The sequence below is a fragment of the Coregonus lavaretus genome, assembly GCF_964263955.1.
Source record: "Coregonus lavaretus genome assembly, chromosome: 6".
Taxonomy (NCBI): domain Eukaryota; kingdom Metazoa; phylum Chordata; class Actinopteri; order Salmoniformes; family Salmonidae; genus Coregonus; species Coregonus lavaretus.
Genome location: NC_139993.1, coordinates 4,865,789 through 4,884,340, shown reverse-complemented (window position 1 = coordinate 4,884,340; position 18,552 = coordinate 4,865,789). Strand labels below are relative to the sequence as shown.

At 41.7% G+C, this 18,552-nt stretch overlaps 1 protein-coding gene across 1 annotated transcript; it reads right to left on the bottom strand.

Annotated features, from left to right (window-relative positions):
• Positions 1-3,523: 3,523 nt before the first annotated feature.
• LOC311130796 (uncharacterized protein) lies at positions 3,524-5,686 on the bottom strand. The gene is made up of 3 exons (XM_084163593.1): positions 5,380-5,686; positions 4,941-5,057; positions 3,524-4,699 (listed from the first exon to the last, which is right to left on the bottom strand). The coding sequence occupies exons 1-3, from the start codon at positions 5,467-5,469 to the stop codon at positions 4,514-4,516; spliced, it is 393 nt and encodes a 130-aa protein (XP_084019719.1). The 5' UTR covers positions 5,470-5,686; the 3' UTR covers positions 3,524-4,513.
• Positions 5,687-18,552: the final 12,866 nt, after the last annotated feature.

Below are 18,552 nucleotides of genomic sequence, written 5' to 3'. Positions count from 1 at the left end.
GTGTGCCTTGAATTCGAAAAAAATCACAGACAGTGTCACCAGCAAAGCACCCCCACACCATAACCTCGCCTCCTCCTTGCTTCACGGTGGGAACCACACATGCGGAGATCATCCGTTCACCTACTCATGCGTCTCACAAAGACACGGCGGTTTGAACCAAAAATCTCACATTTGGACTCCAGACCAAAGGACAAATTTCCACCGGTCTAATGTCCATTGCTCGTGTTTCTTGGCCCAAGCATGTCTCTTCTTCTTATTGGTGTCCTTTAGTAGTGGTTTCTTTGCAGCAATTCGACCATGAAGGCCTGATTCACACAGTCCCCTCTGAACAGTTGATGTTGAGATGTGTCTGTTACTTGAACTCTGTGAAGCATTTATTTGGGCTGCCATTTCTGAGGCTGGTAACTCTAACTTATCCTCTGCAGCAGAGGTAACTCTGGGTCTTCCATTCCTGTGGCGGTCCTCACGAGAGCCAGTTTTATCATAGCGCTTGATGGTTTTTGCGACTGCACTTGAAGAAACCTTCAAAGTTATTGAAATGTTCCGTATTGACTGACCTTCATATGTTAAAGTAATGATGGACTGTCATTTCTCTTTGCTCATTTGAGCTGTTCTTGCCATAATATGGATTGTCTTTTAGGTGGACTAGCTCTACTATTCCCATACTTCACGCTGTTCTCTTGGACTTGTGTGTTATTAAATAGGGCCATCTTCTGTATACCCCCCCAACCTTTTCACAACACAACTGATTGGCTCAAATGCATTAAGAAGGAAATAAATTCCACAAATGAACTTAAGGCACACCTGTTAATTTTAATGCATTCCAGGTGATTACCTCATGAAGCTGGTTGAGAGAATGCCAAGAGTGTGCAAAGTTGTCATCAAGGCAAAGGGTGGCTATTTGAAAAATCTCTAATATAAAATATGTTTTGATTTGTTTAACACTTTTTTGGTTACTACATGATTCCATGTGTTATTTCATTCTACAATGTAAAAATAAAGAAAAACCCTTGAATGAGTATGTGTCCAATCTTTTGACTGGTAGTAATATATATATACACAGTGGGGAGAACAAGTATTTGATACACTGCTGATTTTGCAGGTTTTCCTACTTACAAAGCATGTAGAGGTCTGTCATTTTATCATAGGTACACTTCAACTGTGAGAGACGGAATCTAAAACAAAAATCCAGAAAATCACATTGTATGATTTTTAAGTAATTAATTTGCATTTTATTGCATGACATAAGTATTTGATACATCAGAAAAGCAGAACTTAATATTTGGTACAGAAACCTTTGTTTGCAATTACAGAGATCATACGTTTCCTGTAGGTCTTGACGAGGTTTGCACACACTGCAGCAGAATTTGGCCCACTCCTCCATACAGACCTTCTCCAGATCCTTCAGGTTTCGGGGCTCTCGCTGGGCAATACGGACTTTCAGCTCCCTCCAAAGATGTTCTATTGGGTTCAGGTCTGGAGACTGGCTAGGCCACTCCAGGACCTTGAGATGCTTCTTATGGAGCCACTCCTTAGTAGCCCTGGCTGTGTGTTTCGGGTTGTTGTCATGCTGGAAGACCCAGCCACGACCCATCTTCAATGCTCTTACTGAGGGAAGGAGGTTGTTGGCCAAGATCTCGCGATACATGGCCCCATCCATCCTCCCCTCAATACGGTGCAGTCGTCCTGTCCCCTTTGCAGAAAAGCATCCCCAAAGAATGATGTTTCCACCTCCATGCTTCACGGTTGGGATGGTGTTCTTGGGGTTGTACTCATCCTTCTTCTTCCTCCAAACACGGCGAGTGGAGTTTAGACCAAAAAGCTCTATTTTTGTCTCATCAGACCACATGACCTTCTCCCATTCCTCCTCTGGATCATCCAGATGGTCATTGGCAAACATCAGACGGGCCTGGACATGCGTTGGCTTGAGCAGGGGGACCTTGCGTGCGCTGCAGGATTTTAATTCATGACGGTGTAGTGTGTTACTAATGGTTTTCTTTGAGACTGTGGTCCCAGCTCTCTTCAGGTCATTGACCAGGTCCTGCCGTGTAGTTCTGGGCTGATCCCTCACCTTCCTCATGATCATTGATGCCCCACGAGGTGAAATCTTGCATGGAGCCCCAGACCGAGGGTGATTGACCGTCATCTTGAACTTCTTCCAGTTTCAAATAATTGCGTCAACAGTTGTTGCCTTCTCACCAAGCTGCTTGCCTATTGTCCTGTAGCCCATCCCAGCCTTGTGCAGGTCTACAATTTTATCCCTGATGTCCTTACACAGCTCTCTGGTCTTGGCCATTGTGGAGAGGTTGGAATCTGTTTGATTGAGTGTGTGGACAGGTGTCTTTTATACAGGTAACGAGTTCAAACAGGTGCAGTTAATACAGGTAATGAGTGGAGAACAGGAGGGCTTCTTAAAGAAAAACTAACAGGTCTGTGAGAGCCGGAATTCTTACTGGTTGGTAGGTGATCAAATACTTATGTCAATAAAATGCTAATTAATTACTTAAAAATCATACAATGTTATTTTCTGGATTTTTGTTTTAGATTCCGTCTCTCACAGTTGAAGTGTACCTATGATAAAAATTACAGACCTCTACATGCTTTGTAAGTAGGAAAACCTGCAAAATCGGCAGTGTATCAAATACTTGTTCTCCCCACTGTATATATATATATATATAAACTAGAAATAAAAAGGCAAGATCTGTCTTCTTGCCGTCAGTCATACTGTATATAATAACTCTGGTGTATGTAGATAGATGCAGTACTTTCAACTGGTAATGGCCCCAATCACCAAGGACAATAGATATGTACTTAACGTTTGATGCACTTTCTTTGAGTGAAATACAGATCACAGTATATGAGTACTGAACTTCCCTGTGCTTTGACATTAGAAAAGCCATTATATTTATCAAGCCTCAAGCAGCACTACAATTGTCTGAAAAACGTAGCTTACCGTACATGTTTGTCAACATTACATATCAGTACCCGTTCTACTCACATCAATTAGCTCAAAGGGAATTGTATATCTGACCATGTATTTTCATACACTTTTGACATTCCCTCAATGTATATTTTGACCATTCAATTATATTATTTTAAAATATCAGCCATATGTGCATGTTTAGGTCATTAAAAAAGTTGACTTACTTGGTTTTGAGTCCAGTGTCCCATTCTGATTAGTTTTATGGATATATTCTTGAAGTAGTTCAAATGTCACAACTTGCTCCTGTAATAAGTCTAAATGTGGACCTTTAATACATAGAAATCTGTTAAATTGCTATCAACAACAATTCATGAGTAGCAGAACTTTAAAGCATATATTATGATTGTGCATCTATTTAGGAATGTTTAACTTGATTTTAAGTTGGGATCCATGGCAACTCTCCAAAGAATCTGTGGATTTTCATGACTTCAATGCAGATGTTTTAGGTTGAAACATTGCATTTCTGCATAAGTGAACAGAGGATATAACATGGCAAAATGTGACCGTAATTTAGAGCTAAGGGAAAGTAAAAAATAAAAATACATTTGATTGTTTTAATTTCAACACAGACAGAAGAATACATCATGGAGGGAATAATACTCAGTTTTTAGAGCTATAAAAATACATATTAAACAATTCATCTCACAGCAAGCCTAAGATTTAGTGTTCTATTACAATTCTTGATTTTGAGAAACAGTCCATCACAATACTTGTGCGTATCATTAGCTGAGCATTAAAATGAAACATCACAATTTCAAACATTTACAGAAGCACCCAGTGCATACCACACAGGGCAATTCCACAGTAACAGAATGATGCTGAGACTGATTTTTCACTTTTAAATATAAGCCAAACAATAACCAATGATTGCAAAGAATGACGGTACAAACTGTAATTCTGTTACCAAACTTTGCATCTGCACTGTTCAAGTAAATGTGTTTTTGTAAAATGTTCTGTGGAAATTGTTAAAACTAGTCCTTGTGCATGAAGTTGTATGGTTTGTTTAACTTTGTAATTATTGGTTTTTGCTTGACACATTTTAAAGTGAAATATCTGAATCTCAGCATAATTCTGTTATTGTGTAATTGCCCCATTACAAGTATCACTTTGCAGATTGCTTATCATGGGATGAACCCTTAATTGAGTTGTTCACAGAGCTCTTATGTCATGCAAATCTTGTATGGATGACGTGGGGAGATTTGTTCAAAGCAAGTGCTAAGCCCAGAGTGGAAAACAATGGTTTCCCATGATATACTAATGAGGGCCCTAAGACTGCGTTTAGACAGGCAGCTCAATTCTGAATTTTTTTCCCCACTAATTGGTCTTTTGACCAATCACATCAGATCTTTTCACATCAGATCTAAGCATGTCACAGTATGTCAGATATGTATATGTCATCTGTTCGCCGTCAATCACCCAATTGCTAGCGCTACCTTCTGAACCAGTGATTCTGGTCCTCCATCTCCAGGACCAGAACTCAGAGGACCCACACCACAGTGAATTGGACAAAAACAATCAGCTCCTATCCATTCAGGAGTGTGTGTTCACTGGGAGCAGGGCAGACTGGATGAATTCCTGCTTGTGAGTGCCGTCGCAGTATGGTGGGTTAGCGGTGTACTTGCAGCCACACAGCCAAGCTTTGGAGTCCTTCTCAGGGACGAAGCGCAGAGGCATCAGGCCCTGGGCTTTAGTCTTGTGGGCTCCATCACAGAAAGGCTAAGACAGAAAGACAGGAGAAACAAGCCAGGGATTGAGGACCTCTAATGCTAAATTAGCTACTGCTGCTAGATTTTGTGGTCATTCCTGAATAATCTGCTGCTTTGGTATGCTAAAGCCAATCTGATCCAATTCCATTTCATCGCAAACAAGCGGATCATGACAGAATTCAATGAACCTGTTTCATTGAAAGCGATGGGCACATGGTGGCCAATGTAAAGCATGATTGTAGTGCCTTCACCTGTTTCTTGCTGTGTCCACAAGCGCACCATGAGTGACGCTTTCCACCTACAAGCTCCACCTTGAAAGGCTTTTTGGCAGCGATGACAGGCTCAGTGGGTAGAGTGGAGAGCTGGACCTGTAACGACAACAGTTTCAGATTTAGGGTAGCAAAACAGATTTCCTTCATGCAAATGCAGTGAATACATCCTACAAATGGAAAATAAGATTATAGCACTGAGTAAAAAAATCACTTCCTCCCAATGCTATAGAGTAGGAGTAAATCCTCACTCCACAATCCAACCTGCAAACTACCCTTGCAACATTGTAACCCAACATTTTACTTGCAGGCTACCGTTGCAACATTGTAACCAACGACAACTTGTTTACATGCACAAGACAGTGTTATTTTTTTTTTACCATGTCAAACTTCTTCCTTGAGACTTTGATCGTTTGCTTACCTTTGGGGCGGTAATAATCGGCAATATCCAAGGTTGTATCAAGGTTGCAGAAACTAATTTGCGCACTCTGCCTGATATGATCGTGTTCATGTTTGTTTGTGTGTGCGTGCTATTAAGTAGTCTGCGGCTGCTAATCTGTATATAGTTATTTACAACCAAATAAAGCCTTCAAAGTCAACGTATTCATCATATTAGTGACATACAATTAACAACAAAATGAAAATGCCATCAACCACAAACAAGCAACGTCAGCTGAACTTGAGATAAGGGAGAGCAGAGATTTGGTGTAGCTAAAGGCTGGTCATGTAGAGGTCGCTTCCGGAATTAGTCACGTGGGCCGCTACATGCGTCTTCTCTCCAAGCAAAATGCGCAGCATTGAGGGGATTCGATTATCTGGCCCGGTTTACTCCGGTGAGAAGAGTTTCACCGAGTGAAAAGTGAATTCGTTTTGGAACTGGGCTGCTTCCTGAGCGTGCAACCTGGACTCATGGGTAGATGTAACATAGTAAATGTCAATTCTGGGACACTCAATTAGTATATGTTACGTTTCGTATGGTATGTATTAATTTGTAGATGTCCATAATCGATTTAGTATGATATGTTACGGATTACAATTCGTATTTATTTTACGAATTGTTCTCATTTACAACTGCGACCTGGCCAAGATAAAGCAAAGCAGTGCGATAAAAACAACAACACAGAGTTACATATGGGGTAAAACAAAACATAAAGTCAAAAATACAACATAAAATATATATATACAGTGTGTGCAAATGTAGAAAGTTATGGAGGTAAGGCAATAAATAGGCTATAGTGCAAAATAATATGTTACGAATTGCAATTCGTACAATACGTTACAAATTTACAAAAAATGTGATATGTTAAGAATTCCAATTTGTTGTAGCTAATGTTGGCCACCCCTCAGAGCCTGGTTCCTCTCTAGGTTTCTTCCTAGGTTTCTGCCTTTCTAGGGAGTTTTTCCCAGCCACTGTGCTTCTACATCTGCATTGCTTGCTTGCTGTTTGGGGTTTTAGGCTGGGTTTCTGTATAGCACTTTGTGACATCTGCTGATGTAAAAAGGGCTTTATAAATACATTTGATTGATTGATTGAGCTAGGTGGCAACCTAGCTAGGCTTGGGGTTAGGGTTAGGGTCAAGGTTAGGAGTTAGGAGTTAGGTTAAAGGGTTAAGGTTAGGGGAAGGGTTAGCTAACATGCTAAGTAGTTGTAAAGTAGCTAAAAAGTAGTAAGTAGTTGCAAAGTTGCTAATTAGCTAAAGTTGTCCATGATGAGATTCAAACATGCAACCTTTGGGTTGATAGACGTTCGCATAATACGCCCACCTATCCACTCCCGACCAACCAACCTACTTTTGTTTTTGCGTTAAGTAATACTCTGTTTTATGTAACCATACCAAACGTAACATATCATACTAATTTGAGTGTCCCGGATTTACATTTACAATGTTACTTCTAGTCTATGAGACCAGGCTGGAGCGTAAACCAGGTTCCCTGTTCAAAGCCCATGGCAAATCGGCTCAAAACAAAAGTGGCAGACTAGGCTAGATTAAGCATGTGGAGTAATGAGTAGGATTCTGTGTTTACACAGGCAGAATTGGGATCCCTGTGTAAATGCAGCCAAAGTGATTGCTTTTGACAAAAATGCTTTATCTGCCTTCCCAATGAAAACTAGTTTGAAAAATAAAACATATATTTTACGGAAAAGAGATGTTGTATATATTTCTGGACGATGCACCATGCTGCCTTGTTGACAACATGACCAAGCAGCAGGTAGCCTGGCGGTTAGAGAGGTGAACCAGCGGCCGGAGGATTGCCATTTCGAATATCGGGTCTGACTGGAAAAACTTTCTGGAAGAGCTGGCAACCATTGGTTGCTGGTATCAAATTCCTAGCTGCAATTTGCCTGCTGTTGTGCCCTTGAGAAAGGCACTTAACACTCACAACAACAGCTTCCTGAGCGCCCAGTGTGGCAGCCCCCCTGCACCTCTCCAAAACCTGTATACATGTGTCTTTCGGAGGGGTTGGGTTAAAAGCGGACCAATAAAGTGATCTTAATCCCTCATATTTTTTAAATAATTAACTTAGTTTAAGAACGATCATCATATATCAGCTATATGAACTTGCCAGGTGCCAGCATGTTAGACAGATATGAGAATACAACAATTTTTTGATTTGCTGCAGTAGGCCTGTTTCACTATCCTTGCATCATCTCTTGCCTCCAGTTTGAGCTCAGGCTCTTTGATGATTACCTTTGATATTTAACATGAACATGAGCTTTGTTCTATATAGGCCAAAAGTCACTCTCTTCTTCTAATATCTACATTGCCTGACTGTTACTCAAAATAATGCATGGTTTAACCTCTATGGGATCGGTGTCCCGTATACAGGACGGTTGAGCTAATGTGATTAGCATGACTGTTGTAAGTAACAGCAAACCTTCCAGGACATAAACATGTCTTATATGAGCAGAAAGCTTACATTCTTGTTAATCTACAGTTGAAGTCGGAAGTTTACATACACCTTAGCGAAATACATTTAAACTCAGTTTTTCACAATTCCTGACATTTAATCCTAGTAAAAATTCCCTGTCTTAGGTCAGTTAGGATCACCACTTTATTTTAAGAATGTAAAATGTCGGAATAATAGTAGAGAGAATGATTTACCTCCTGACAGAGCTGGTGTAACTGAGTCAGCTTTGTAGGCGTCCTTGCTTGCACACGCTTTTTCAGTTCTGCCCACACATTTTCTATAGGATTGAGGTCAGGGCTTTGTGATGGCCACTCCAATACCTTGACTTTGTTGTCCTTAGGCCAATTTGCCACAACTTTGGAAGTATGCTTGGGGTCATTGTCCATTTGGAAGAACCATTTGCGACCAAGCTTTAACTTCCTGACTGATGTCTTGAGATGTTGCTTCAATATATCCACATCTATTTTGTGAAGTGCACCAGTCCCTCCTGCAGCAAAGCACCCCCACAGCATGATGCTGCCACCCCCGTGCTTTACAGTTGGGATGGTGTTCTTCGGCTTGCAAGCTCCACCCTTTTTCCTCCAAACATAACGATGGTCATTATGGCCAAACAGTTCTATTTTTGTTTCATCAGACCAGAGGACATTTCTCCAAAAAGTACGATCTTTGTCCCCATGTGCAGTTGCAAACCGTAGTCTGGCTTTTTTATGGCCGTTTTGGAGCAGTGGCTTCTTCCTTGCTGAGCGGCCGTTCAGGTTATGTCGATATAGGACTTGCTTTACTGTGGATATAGATACTTTTGTACCTGTTTCCTCCAGCATCTTCACAAGGTCCTTTGCTGTTGTTCTGGGATTGATTTACACTTTTAGCACCAAAGTACATTCATCTCTAGGAGACAGAATGCGTCTCATTCCTGAGCGGTATGACGGCTGCGTGGTCCCATGGTGTTTATACTTGCGTACTATTGTTTGTACAGATGAACGTGGTACCTTCAGGCGTTTGGAAATTTCTCCCAAGGATGAACCAGACTTGTGGAGGTCTACAATTATTTTTCTGCGGTCTTGGCTGATTTCTTTTGATTTCCCCACGATGTCAAGCAAAGAGGCACTGAGTTTGAAGGTAGGCCTTGAAATACATCCACAGGTACACCTCCAATTGACTCAAATGATGTCAATTAGCCTATCAGAAGCTTCTAAAGCCATGACATCATTTTCTGGAATTTTCCAAGCTGTTTAAAGGCACAGTCAACTTACTGTATGTAAACTTCTGACCCACTGGAATTGTGATACAGTCAGGGACGGCCTGTTCAATAGGGCGATATGGGCGACGCACTGCCAAACGGGAAAAGGAAGGGATTTTTTTTCTAATCAATTATATCACGGCAACAGTAGTTATCAGTGTTGTAATCTGATCTGACTGCCACTAAATGTCAAATCAGGCTAAAGTCGTGCTTCAAATGGCCCCGCCCGTTTTTGGGGCGATTTCAGTCAGTTTGAAAATCGCCCAGAAGTCTCTCATAGCCTGTCATGTAAAATCTATTTTTTTCAAATTTCAAAGCTTTCAATACGATCTCTATGGGCTTCTGAGGGCTTGCACTTACGCGCTTTCGTCATACGTGACGTAACCATGAACGTAACTAAGAAAATAGCGGCCAGCAGCGTCTCTGTTGCGACCTGCAGTGTGGCGTTATCTTATGTTTTTAATTTGTACACTTAGTGGCGTTATTTTATGTTTTTAATTTGTACACTTAGTTTACAAACATTCTGCCAACCATGGATTTCCAGTGGTGGGTTTTGGACTGATCTTGTTGATCGTGTACATACCCGCTACGAACGGACTAAATAATGAAAACGCTGCTGGCAGCGGAATCCAATACAGCTGGGAGACTTGGCTGGATGACAGAGTCCCGGACAGAGAAGTGGAGCCGGCCGGCTTCACCCTGGTCAGAGCGGACCGCGATCTGACAGTCACAGGGAAAATCGATCCTGGTAAGAGAGCGACTCTGTACCCCCGACATTGAACTGCTTTCTGTGTCACTGCGACCTTACTATCTGCCCCGTGGGTTCCCCCAATTGTTTGTTACCGTTGTGTACTGTTGATAATCACAAGTTTACTGGAGAACTGAGACCAAGTAGAGACTTTGGACAGGGTGGATATGGTATAATAAAGGCAGTTTATTCAGAGGTAAAGATATCTGGAATCGCGTGCACGGACTCGTTCGTCAAACTCTTAGGGAGCTATCTGAAGAGAGCCCCGAAAACATTGTGTGCAGACATTTTATACAATAAATGATGTAGGTTGAATCTAGTAGTTCTGATCTTCTGATTGGTCCTGATGAGTTGGGCGAGGTCCCCTCCACTGTTGCATTGGCTCTGAGTCGGGTTCTCTGTCTTCAAATGTTCAGCCTAAAGAGAGGGGATTTTTGTGTGTGTGTGTGTGTGTGTGTTTAACAGTGATGATGTGTGTGTGTGTGTGTGTGTGTGTGTGTGTGTGTGTCCTCAGAGCAAGAACTCGTGAGTTGGAAGAACTGAGAGACCTATGGCGTGGGTGTTGTCCTTGGCCACCTGCTGACAAGGCTGACAAGATAGGACTATTTTGTCCATTGTTATAGGATAGGAACAGCATTGATTGAAAACAAACGCCCAACACAAAATGGGTCATGCACAAGATTTTAGTCAGACCAAGCTATAACATTATATATTTACTACGACAGTACATTCAACCAAAAGCTAATATAACAAAGGCATCAGAGATTATTTATAATCTGTCACAGAAACTGTAATCCATCTCCCCAGATCAGTCAATAAATGCTTCTGGTATTGACTTATATGCTGCCCCTGTCTTCATGTTGTTGCTGGACATATCTTTTTTAAAATGTGTGTAGGTCACCTAAATCATCAGAAAAATTGCCCCTCCTGAGAATTTTTTCAGGAGCCGCCACTGGATACAGTGAATTATAAGTGAAATAATCTGTCTGTAAACAATTATTGGAAAAATTACTTGTGTCATGCACAAAGTAGATGTCCTAACCGACTTGCCAAAACTATAGTTTGTTAACAAGAAATTTGTGGAGTGGTTGAAAAACGAGTTTTAATGACTCCAACCTAAATGTATGTAAACTTCTGACTTCAACTGTAACTGCCCTGTCCAATTTACAGTAGCTATTAAAGTGAAGAAATACCATGCTATTGTCACACCTTGGCCTTAGTTATCTTTGTTTTCATTCATATTTTAGTTAGGTCAGGGTGTGACATGGTGAAGTATGTGTTTTGGTTTGTCTAGGGGTTTGGAGGTTTATGGGGTAATGTCTTGTCTAGGTGTTTGTATGTTGATGGCTGCCTGGATTGGTTCTCAATTGGAGACAGCTGTGGTTGATTGTCTCTAATTGGGAGCCATATTTAAGGCAGCCATGGGCATCATGTGTTTGTGGGTAATTGTCTATATTGAACGTTTGTTGCTTGTCTGTGCACTTACGTTATTTAGCTTCACGGTCGTTTGTTGTTTTGTAAAGTTTTGGATAGTGTTCGGTTTCGTGTTTTTTCTCTCTTCCAAAATAAAGAGATGTATTTTGCACACGCTGCGCCTTGGTCTACTCACTCCTACGATGATCGTGACAGCTATTGTTTGAGGAGAGTGCACAACAACAAAAAATGTATCACGGCAATTGGTTTGATACATTCACCTCTAAAGGTAAATAATGTACTTACATTCAGTAATCTTGTTCTGATTTGTCATCCTGAGGGTCCCAGAGATAAAATGTAGCATAGTTTTGTTTGATAAAATCCATTTTTATATTCAAATGTAGGAACTGGGTTCTACAGTTTGAACCCTTGCTGTCTCTGGCTCGCCCGGCCATCTAGATGTGTGAAAGTTAGTGTATAAGCTAATGATCCATCATGTATGACATTCCTGAGAGTATGTAAACTTACATTTTGTATTACCATATAATTTTCGTATGTTCTCTATAGTTATGTACTTGAAAATGTATCAACTGACCAATTCAGCACATTTGGGCAGACTTTATACAAAATAGTCCAGTATTGCAATGCTTCACTGGATCAATCTGAAACTTTGCACACACACTGCTGTCATCTCGTGGCCAAAATCTAAATTGCGCATTTCAAAGATGATGGAAGAAAAAAACAATAGAAAATGCATGTTTTTTTGTCAGTATTATCTTTTACCAGATCTAATGTGTTATATTCTCCTACATTTATTTCACATTTCCACAAACTTAAAAGTGTTTCCTTTCAAATGGTATCAAGAATATGCATATCCTTGCTTCAGGTCCTGAGCTACAGGCAGTTAGATTTGGGTCTGTCATTTTAGGCGAAAATTGAAAAAAAAGGGTCTGATCCTTTTAAGGAAAAAAAAGCAGAATGACAAATTGTGTATTTAAATAGTAGGCTATTATTTATTACCTTATGGACAGTGACAACCTAAATGCCTTTATCCATTTATCATAAATAAAATGTTTGTCAACAAGTGATTTATGAACAATGAATATAGGCAGTACAGTATAAGGAAGTTCTGAAGGTAATGCGCAAGGTGAAATTTCAAAATTTGGGTAGTGCATCATCAGTATTCCTCTTGTCATGTCAGTAATTGCATACCTTAAGAGAGCTATTTATAACTTGTCAGAAATGTCCAGATGTTATTTTGTTATTTTACCTTTATTTAACTAGGCAAGTCAGTTAAGAACAAATTCTTATTTACAATGACGGCCTACACTGGCCAAACCCGGACGACACTGGGTCAATTGCGCGCCGGCCTGTGGGACTCCCAATCACGGCCAGTTTTAATACAGCCTGGAATCGAACCAGGGGGTATGTAGTGACGCCTCAAGCACTGAGATGCAGTGCCTGCGCCACTCGGGAGCCCAAGATCAACTAGCCCATGTCAGCTAACATTTTTTAGCTAGGTTTTTTAGCCCATAGATTTTGTAGTGATGTTCGAGTCACTCAAATATCACATGAATACACATTAGACATGGCAAAATGTATAGAATTGCTAGAACATTTGCTTTAAAACTGGAACATTTTCTCTGCACCCCATGACAAAATGTGTAGAATTGCAGGAAATAAGCTTTAAACATGCAAAATGTTCTCTCCTCCAACAAGAGGAGAGTTTGTGTCATGAACAGTGCTTGTGCCCATAGAAATAGACATTGCGCGTGCGCAGGGGGCCTGAGTGAAAAAGTTTGGGAACCCCTCCCATGGTGGACAATCTTTTTTGTTCCAACCCAGCACTACGAGAACTTACTAAAATAATGTAACTTGGAATTTAGTAGCCTATTCAGTGGACCTGCCAAATGACTGTTGAACTTTGCTCACTTTGCAACTTTTTACCTAGTCTTTGCTCTTTTGATATTTATTTGGATCCTGACAAATTCCCCAGTCTCTGCCGGTGACAAGCATACCCATAACATGACGCTGCCACCACAATACTTGAAAATACAAAGGGATCAACAACATTGCATTCACTCCATATTACTGGCTTCGATGACAAAGTGAAAAGAAGCAGTGTTAAAAAATCCACTCAATCATCCATTCTGTTTGCAATAAGGCTGTTAAGTAGTACTGCAAGACAACATGGCAAAGACATTAACTTTTTGGCGTAAATTAAAGTATACAAATCAAATCCAACACAAGAGAGTGAAACTATTTTCAAGTATTGTGGCAGCTACATCATGTTATGGGTATGCTTGTCATCGGCAGGGACTGGGGAGTTTCAGGATCAAAATAAATATGAAAGAAATACAGCCCAGGTAAAAAGCTAGAGGAAAACCCACCTCTGTCTTCTGAAAATCTAACCCTGGGATATAGTTCTATTTTTCAGCGAGACAATTAGGAAAACATTTTATAACTTTCTTGCACTTTGAAAATGTGGAGTAGGTTCTGTAGATCTGTAGGAAAAACATCTAATTTAGTCCCTTTTTAGATTTAATTTTAAGGCAGCAAAATGTGAAAAAGGTTAAAGATTTTCTATAGGCACTGTAGGTCCATTACCACTTCTACACAGTTTTGATTTGGGTTTAGTCATCTTAAAGTATATTGACTTTGTTTCCCCCCAAAACACTAAAAAATATAAATAAGTATCTCAAGTCACCCACTGGCCGGATTGGACAACCTTGCGGTCCAACCCACTTACCTCAATAGACCATTGGCAGGGGCCCTGTGCAAGGTCTCGCATCATTTATTTTATACTGACTCCCATGGCCTGTGTATAATGAGCATCTGATGAGAGAAGAGGTTAATGATGTTCATATTAGGACCCATTCACTGCTAACCAAGTTTCTAGAGTAAACCGTGTGACATGTTATTGTCCAATAACCTTTCAGCCTCTCTAACCTACCTACCATAGAACATGTTTTACCTTTCTACCTTTCTAACCTCTAAGCTACCTACCACTAAGCCCGAACTGGGCATCAGGGGGTTAATATTTTGTGTGAGAAGGCCGTAAAAACACAGTCTGAGGCTCAAAGAGTCACAGTACATAATCAGATCACCATATGAACAGCAATGGAGGACACTGCCTGACTCTCTGTGGTTCTTACACAAAGCGAAGATGAGTTGAAGAGCAGCAAAGCAGTTCCCTCTGCGGCCCAGCTCCTGAACATGCTGCTTGATGCGGGGCTCTCCTGTCCACTCCAGCCAGCATATCGCGTTGTCCAGGACCTCCGGCACATGCTGACCACAGAGAGTTACCAGTCAACAAAACACTGATTTAGTCTTTACCATTTATTGTCATGAGACAATCAGGGCTGGGCAATATATCGTTATGTATTTTTACAATACCCTCTATAAAAGGTATTTTGATAGTGCTAAATATATGGAAAGTTCTACAAATTAGATTACTTTATTGTCAGTTTTGTCCTAGTTTGGTTGAGTATAAAACAAAATCAGAATGAAGAAAGCTCATTAAAACCACTTAGAATGTATTTGATGCCATGTTAGGGTCATGCGCTACATACAAAACATATTTAGAACTTTTCCTATTAATAATCAAATAATGCCATACAGTGGGGAAAAAAAGTATTTAGTCAGCCACCAATTGTGCAAGTTCTCCCACTTAAAAGATGAGAGAGGCCTGTCATTTCCATCATAGGTACACGTCAACTATGACAGACAAATTGAGAAAAAAAAATCCAGAAAATCACATTGTAGGATTTTTAATTAATTTATTTGCAAATTATGGTGGAAAATAAGTATTTGGTCACCTACAAACAAGCAAGATTTCTGTCTCTCAAAGACCTGTAACTTTTTCTTTAAGAGGCTCCTCTGTCCTCCACTCGTTACCTGTATTAATGGCACCTGTTTGAACTTGTTATCAGTATAAAAGACACCTGTCCACAACCTCAAACAGTCACACTCCAAACTCCACTATGGCCAAGACCAAAGAGCTGTCAAAGGACACCAGAAACAAAATTGTAGACCTGCACCAGGCTGGGAAGACTGAATCTGCAATAGGTAAGCAGCTTGGTTTGAAGAAATCAACTGTGGGAGCAATTATTAGGAAAGGGAAGACATACAAGACCACTGATAATCTCCCTTGATCTGGGGCTCCACGCAAGATCTCACCCCGTGGGGTCAAAATGATCACAAGAACGGTGAGCAAAAATCCCAGAACCACACGGGGGGACCTAGTGAATGACCTGCAGAGAGCTGGGACCAAAGTTACAAAGCCTACCATCAGTAACACACTACGCCGCCAGGGACTCAAATCCTGCAGTGCAAGACGTGTCCCCCTGCTTAAGCCAGTACATGTCCAGGCCCGTCTGAAGTTTGCTAGAGGGCATTTGGATGATCCAGAAGAGGATTGGGAGAATGTCATATGGTCAGATGAAACCAAAATAGAACTTTTTGGTAAAAACTCAACTCGTCGTGTTTGGAGGACAAAGAATGCTGAGTTGCATCCAAAGAACACATTTACATTTACATTTTAGTCATTTAGCAGACACTCTTATCCAGAGCGACTTACAGTTAGTGCATACATTATTTTTTTATCGAACCCACAACCCTGGCGTTGCAAACGCCATGCTCTACCAACTGAGCTACATCCCCTGCCGGCCATTCCCTCCCCTACCCTGGACGACGCTGGGCAAATTGTGCGCGCCGCCCCATGGGTCTCCCGGTCGCGGCCGGCTACGACAGAGCCATACCTACTGTGAAGCATGGGGGTGGAAACATCATGCTTTGGGGCTGTTTTTCTGCAAAGGGACCAGGACAACTGATCCGTGTAAAGGAAAGAATGAATGGGGCCATGTATCGTGAGATTTGAGTGAAAACCTCCTTCCATCAGCAAGGGCATTGAAGATGAAACGTGGCTGGGTCTTTCAGCATGACAATGATCCCAAACACACCGCCCGGGCAACGAAGGAGTGGCTTCGTAAGAAGCATTTCAAGGTCCTGGAGTGGCCTGGCCAGTCTCCAGATCTCAACCCCATAGAAAATCTTTGGAGGGAGTTGAAAGTCCGTGTTGCCCAGCGACAGCCCCAAAACATCACTGCTCTAGAGGAGATCTGCATGGAGGAATGGGCCAAAATACCAGCAACAGTGTGTGAAAACCTTGTGAAGACTTACAGAAAACGTTTGACCTGTGTCATTGCCAACAAAGGGTATATAACAAAGTATTGAGAAACTTTTATTATTGACCAAATACTTATTTTCCACCATAATTTGCAAATAAATTCATTAAAAATCCTACAATGTGATTTTCTGGATTTTTTTTCCTCATTTTGTCTGTCATAGTTGACGTGTACCTATGATGAAAATTACAGGCCTCTCTCATCTTTTTAAGTGGGAGAACTTGCACAATTGGTGACTGACTAAATACTTTTTTTCCCCACTGTATATCAGCAAAATATTGTGAAATGATATTTTGGCCATATCGCCCAGCCCTAGAGACAACACGTCAATCGGCAATGGGTCATAACGTGAAATTCATGCGCATCAGGTTGCTAGATATTCTATGTTACAAATCAAGTTGAGGAATGACTCCAATGCAATCTGCGATTCAAATGTAATAACACCAAACAGGACATTCCGGTTTCCTTTTCTCCTGGGTATGTCCTGGGTCAGCAGGATGTAAATTGGATTCTGAGAAGTTCTTAACCAATGAAGATGGGCACCCCACCCTTTGGCTTCCTCACAAACACTAAGGAGCATTTTGCCCCATTTCCCAGGCATGAAGAGAACATTATTGTATTCTTATGAATAATTACTGTGCTGTGTGAATACTTCCTTATTAGAAAATAGAGGGGCAAGAAACCATGTTGCTCTAAAAATTTAGTAAGATATGGGCAAGAGGAAGCAGTGATACATCATATTTACATTTCTTTATGAGGCAAAGGCTTGCATTCCACTTACCAAGTTAAACTTATTGCTTATCCCGATCATATGCCTCGTCTGATCTTCTAATAACTGGAAGAGAAAGAAATGACAACTTGAGTCTTCTCAGATTCAACACTGCAATTCCTGCATGGTGCCATTTTCATTGTAACAAGGAACATGGAACTTACACATCCTTTTTCCATCGCTCTGAGGATAGCTTCCAATATTTCTATCCTGTGCAGTCTCTTCAGACTTAAGTCATTGCTGAGACTAGAGAAAGAAAGGTGAAATGAGAACTTGAGTCTTAACACACTGTACTGAGGAATTAAGAATGTGTGGCAGTGTCACGGATTCAGCCGAGGCTGCCCCTCCTCCTTGCTCGGGCAGGCTTCGGCGTTCATCGTCACCGGAGTACTAGCTGCTACCGATCCATGTATCGATGTTCGACTTGTTCTGTCTTTATTGGTTACACCTGTTTCCCTTTATGTAGTATGTCTTCCCTATTTAACCCTCTGTCTCACACTGTGTGTTGTGTGTGTTTGTTCATGTTTCAGCTGTCGTTAGTGTGCAGGTTTGTTCCCTCCCTGTGTGGAGGTTGTTGTTCTTTATTTTACCTTTGAGTAAGGTACGTCTTCTGATCAGCTCTGTGTCCTGCGCTTGACTTCGCCTACCGCATTTCACTGACGCCCTGACAGAAACACACACCATCTACATGAAGTCAGCAGGTACAGCGATGCCAGCCGGATCGATGGAGGAATGCGTACAACAACAAGCGGCCATGATCCAGGCTCTCGGCACCGCCATGGAACGAGTGGTGAACACTATGGAGCGATGGGAGAGAGGAGGTCTTCCTATACCACCTCCGATTACACCACCACCTACACAGATATCCATCGCTTCACCTCCTGGGTCCAGTGGGATTCGGCTCTCGCTCCCGAGGGCTTATGACGGTACAGCTGCCGGGTGTCAGGGTTTTCTGCTCCAGGTAGAGCTCTACCTGGCAACCATCCACCCGGCTGCCTCGGGATACGAGAGCGTGTCCGCCCTCATCTCCTGTCTGTCCGGTAAAGCGCTGGAGTGGGCCAACGCCGAGTGGGGGGGGAATAGACGCCGCAACTGTCAGCTATGCAGAGTTCACCCGCCGCTTTAGGGCGGTATTCGATCATCCACCAGAGGGGAGAGCGGCGGATGAGCATCTATTCCACCTCAGACAGGGGAAGAGGAGCGCGCAGGAATTCGCTCTGGACTTTCGGACTCTGGCTGCCAGCGCAGGATGGAATGAGAGGGCCCTCATCGACCACTACCACTGTAGCTTGAGGGAGGACGTTCGTCGGGAATTGGCCTGCAGGGAC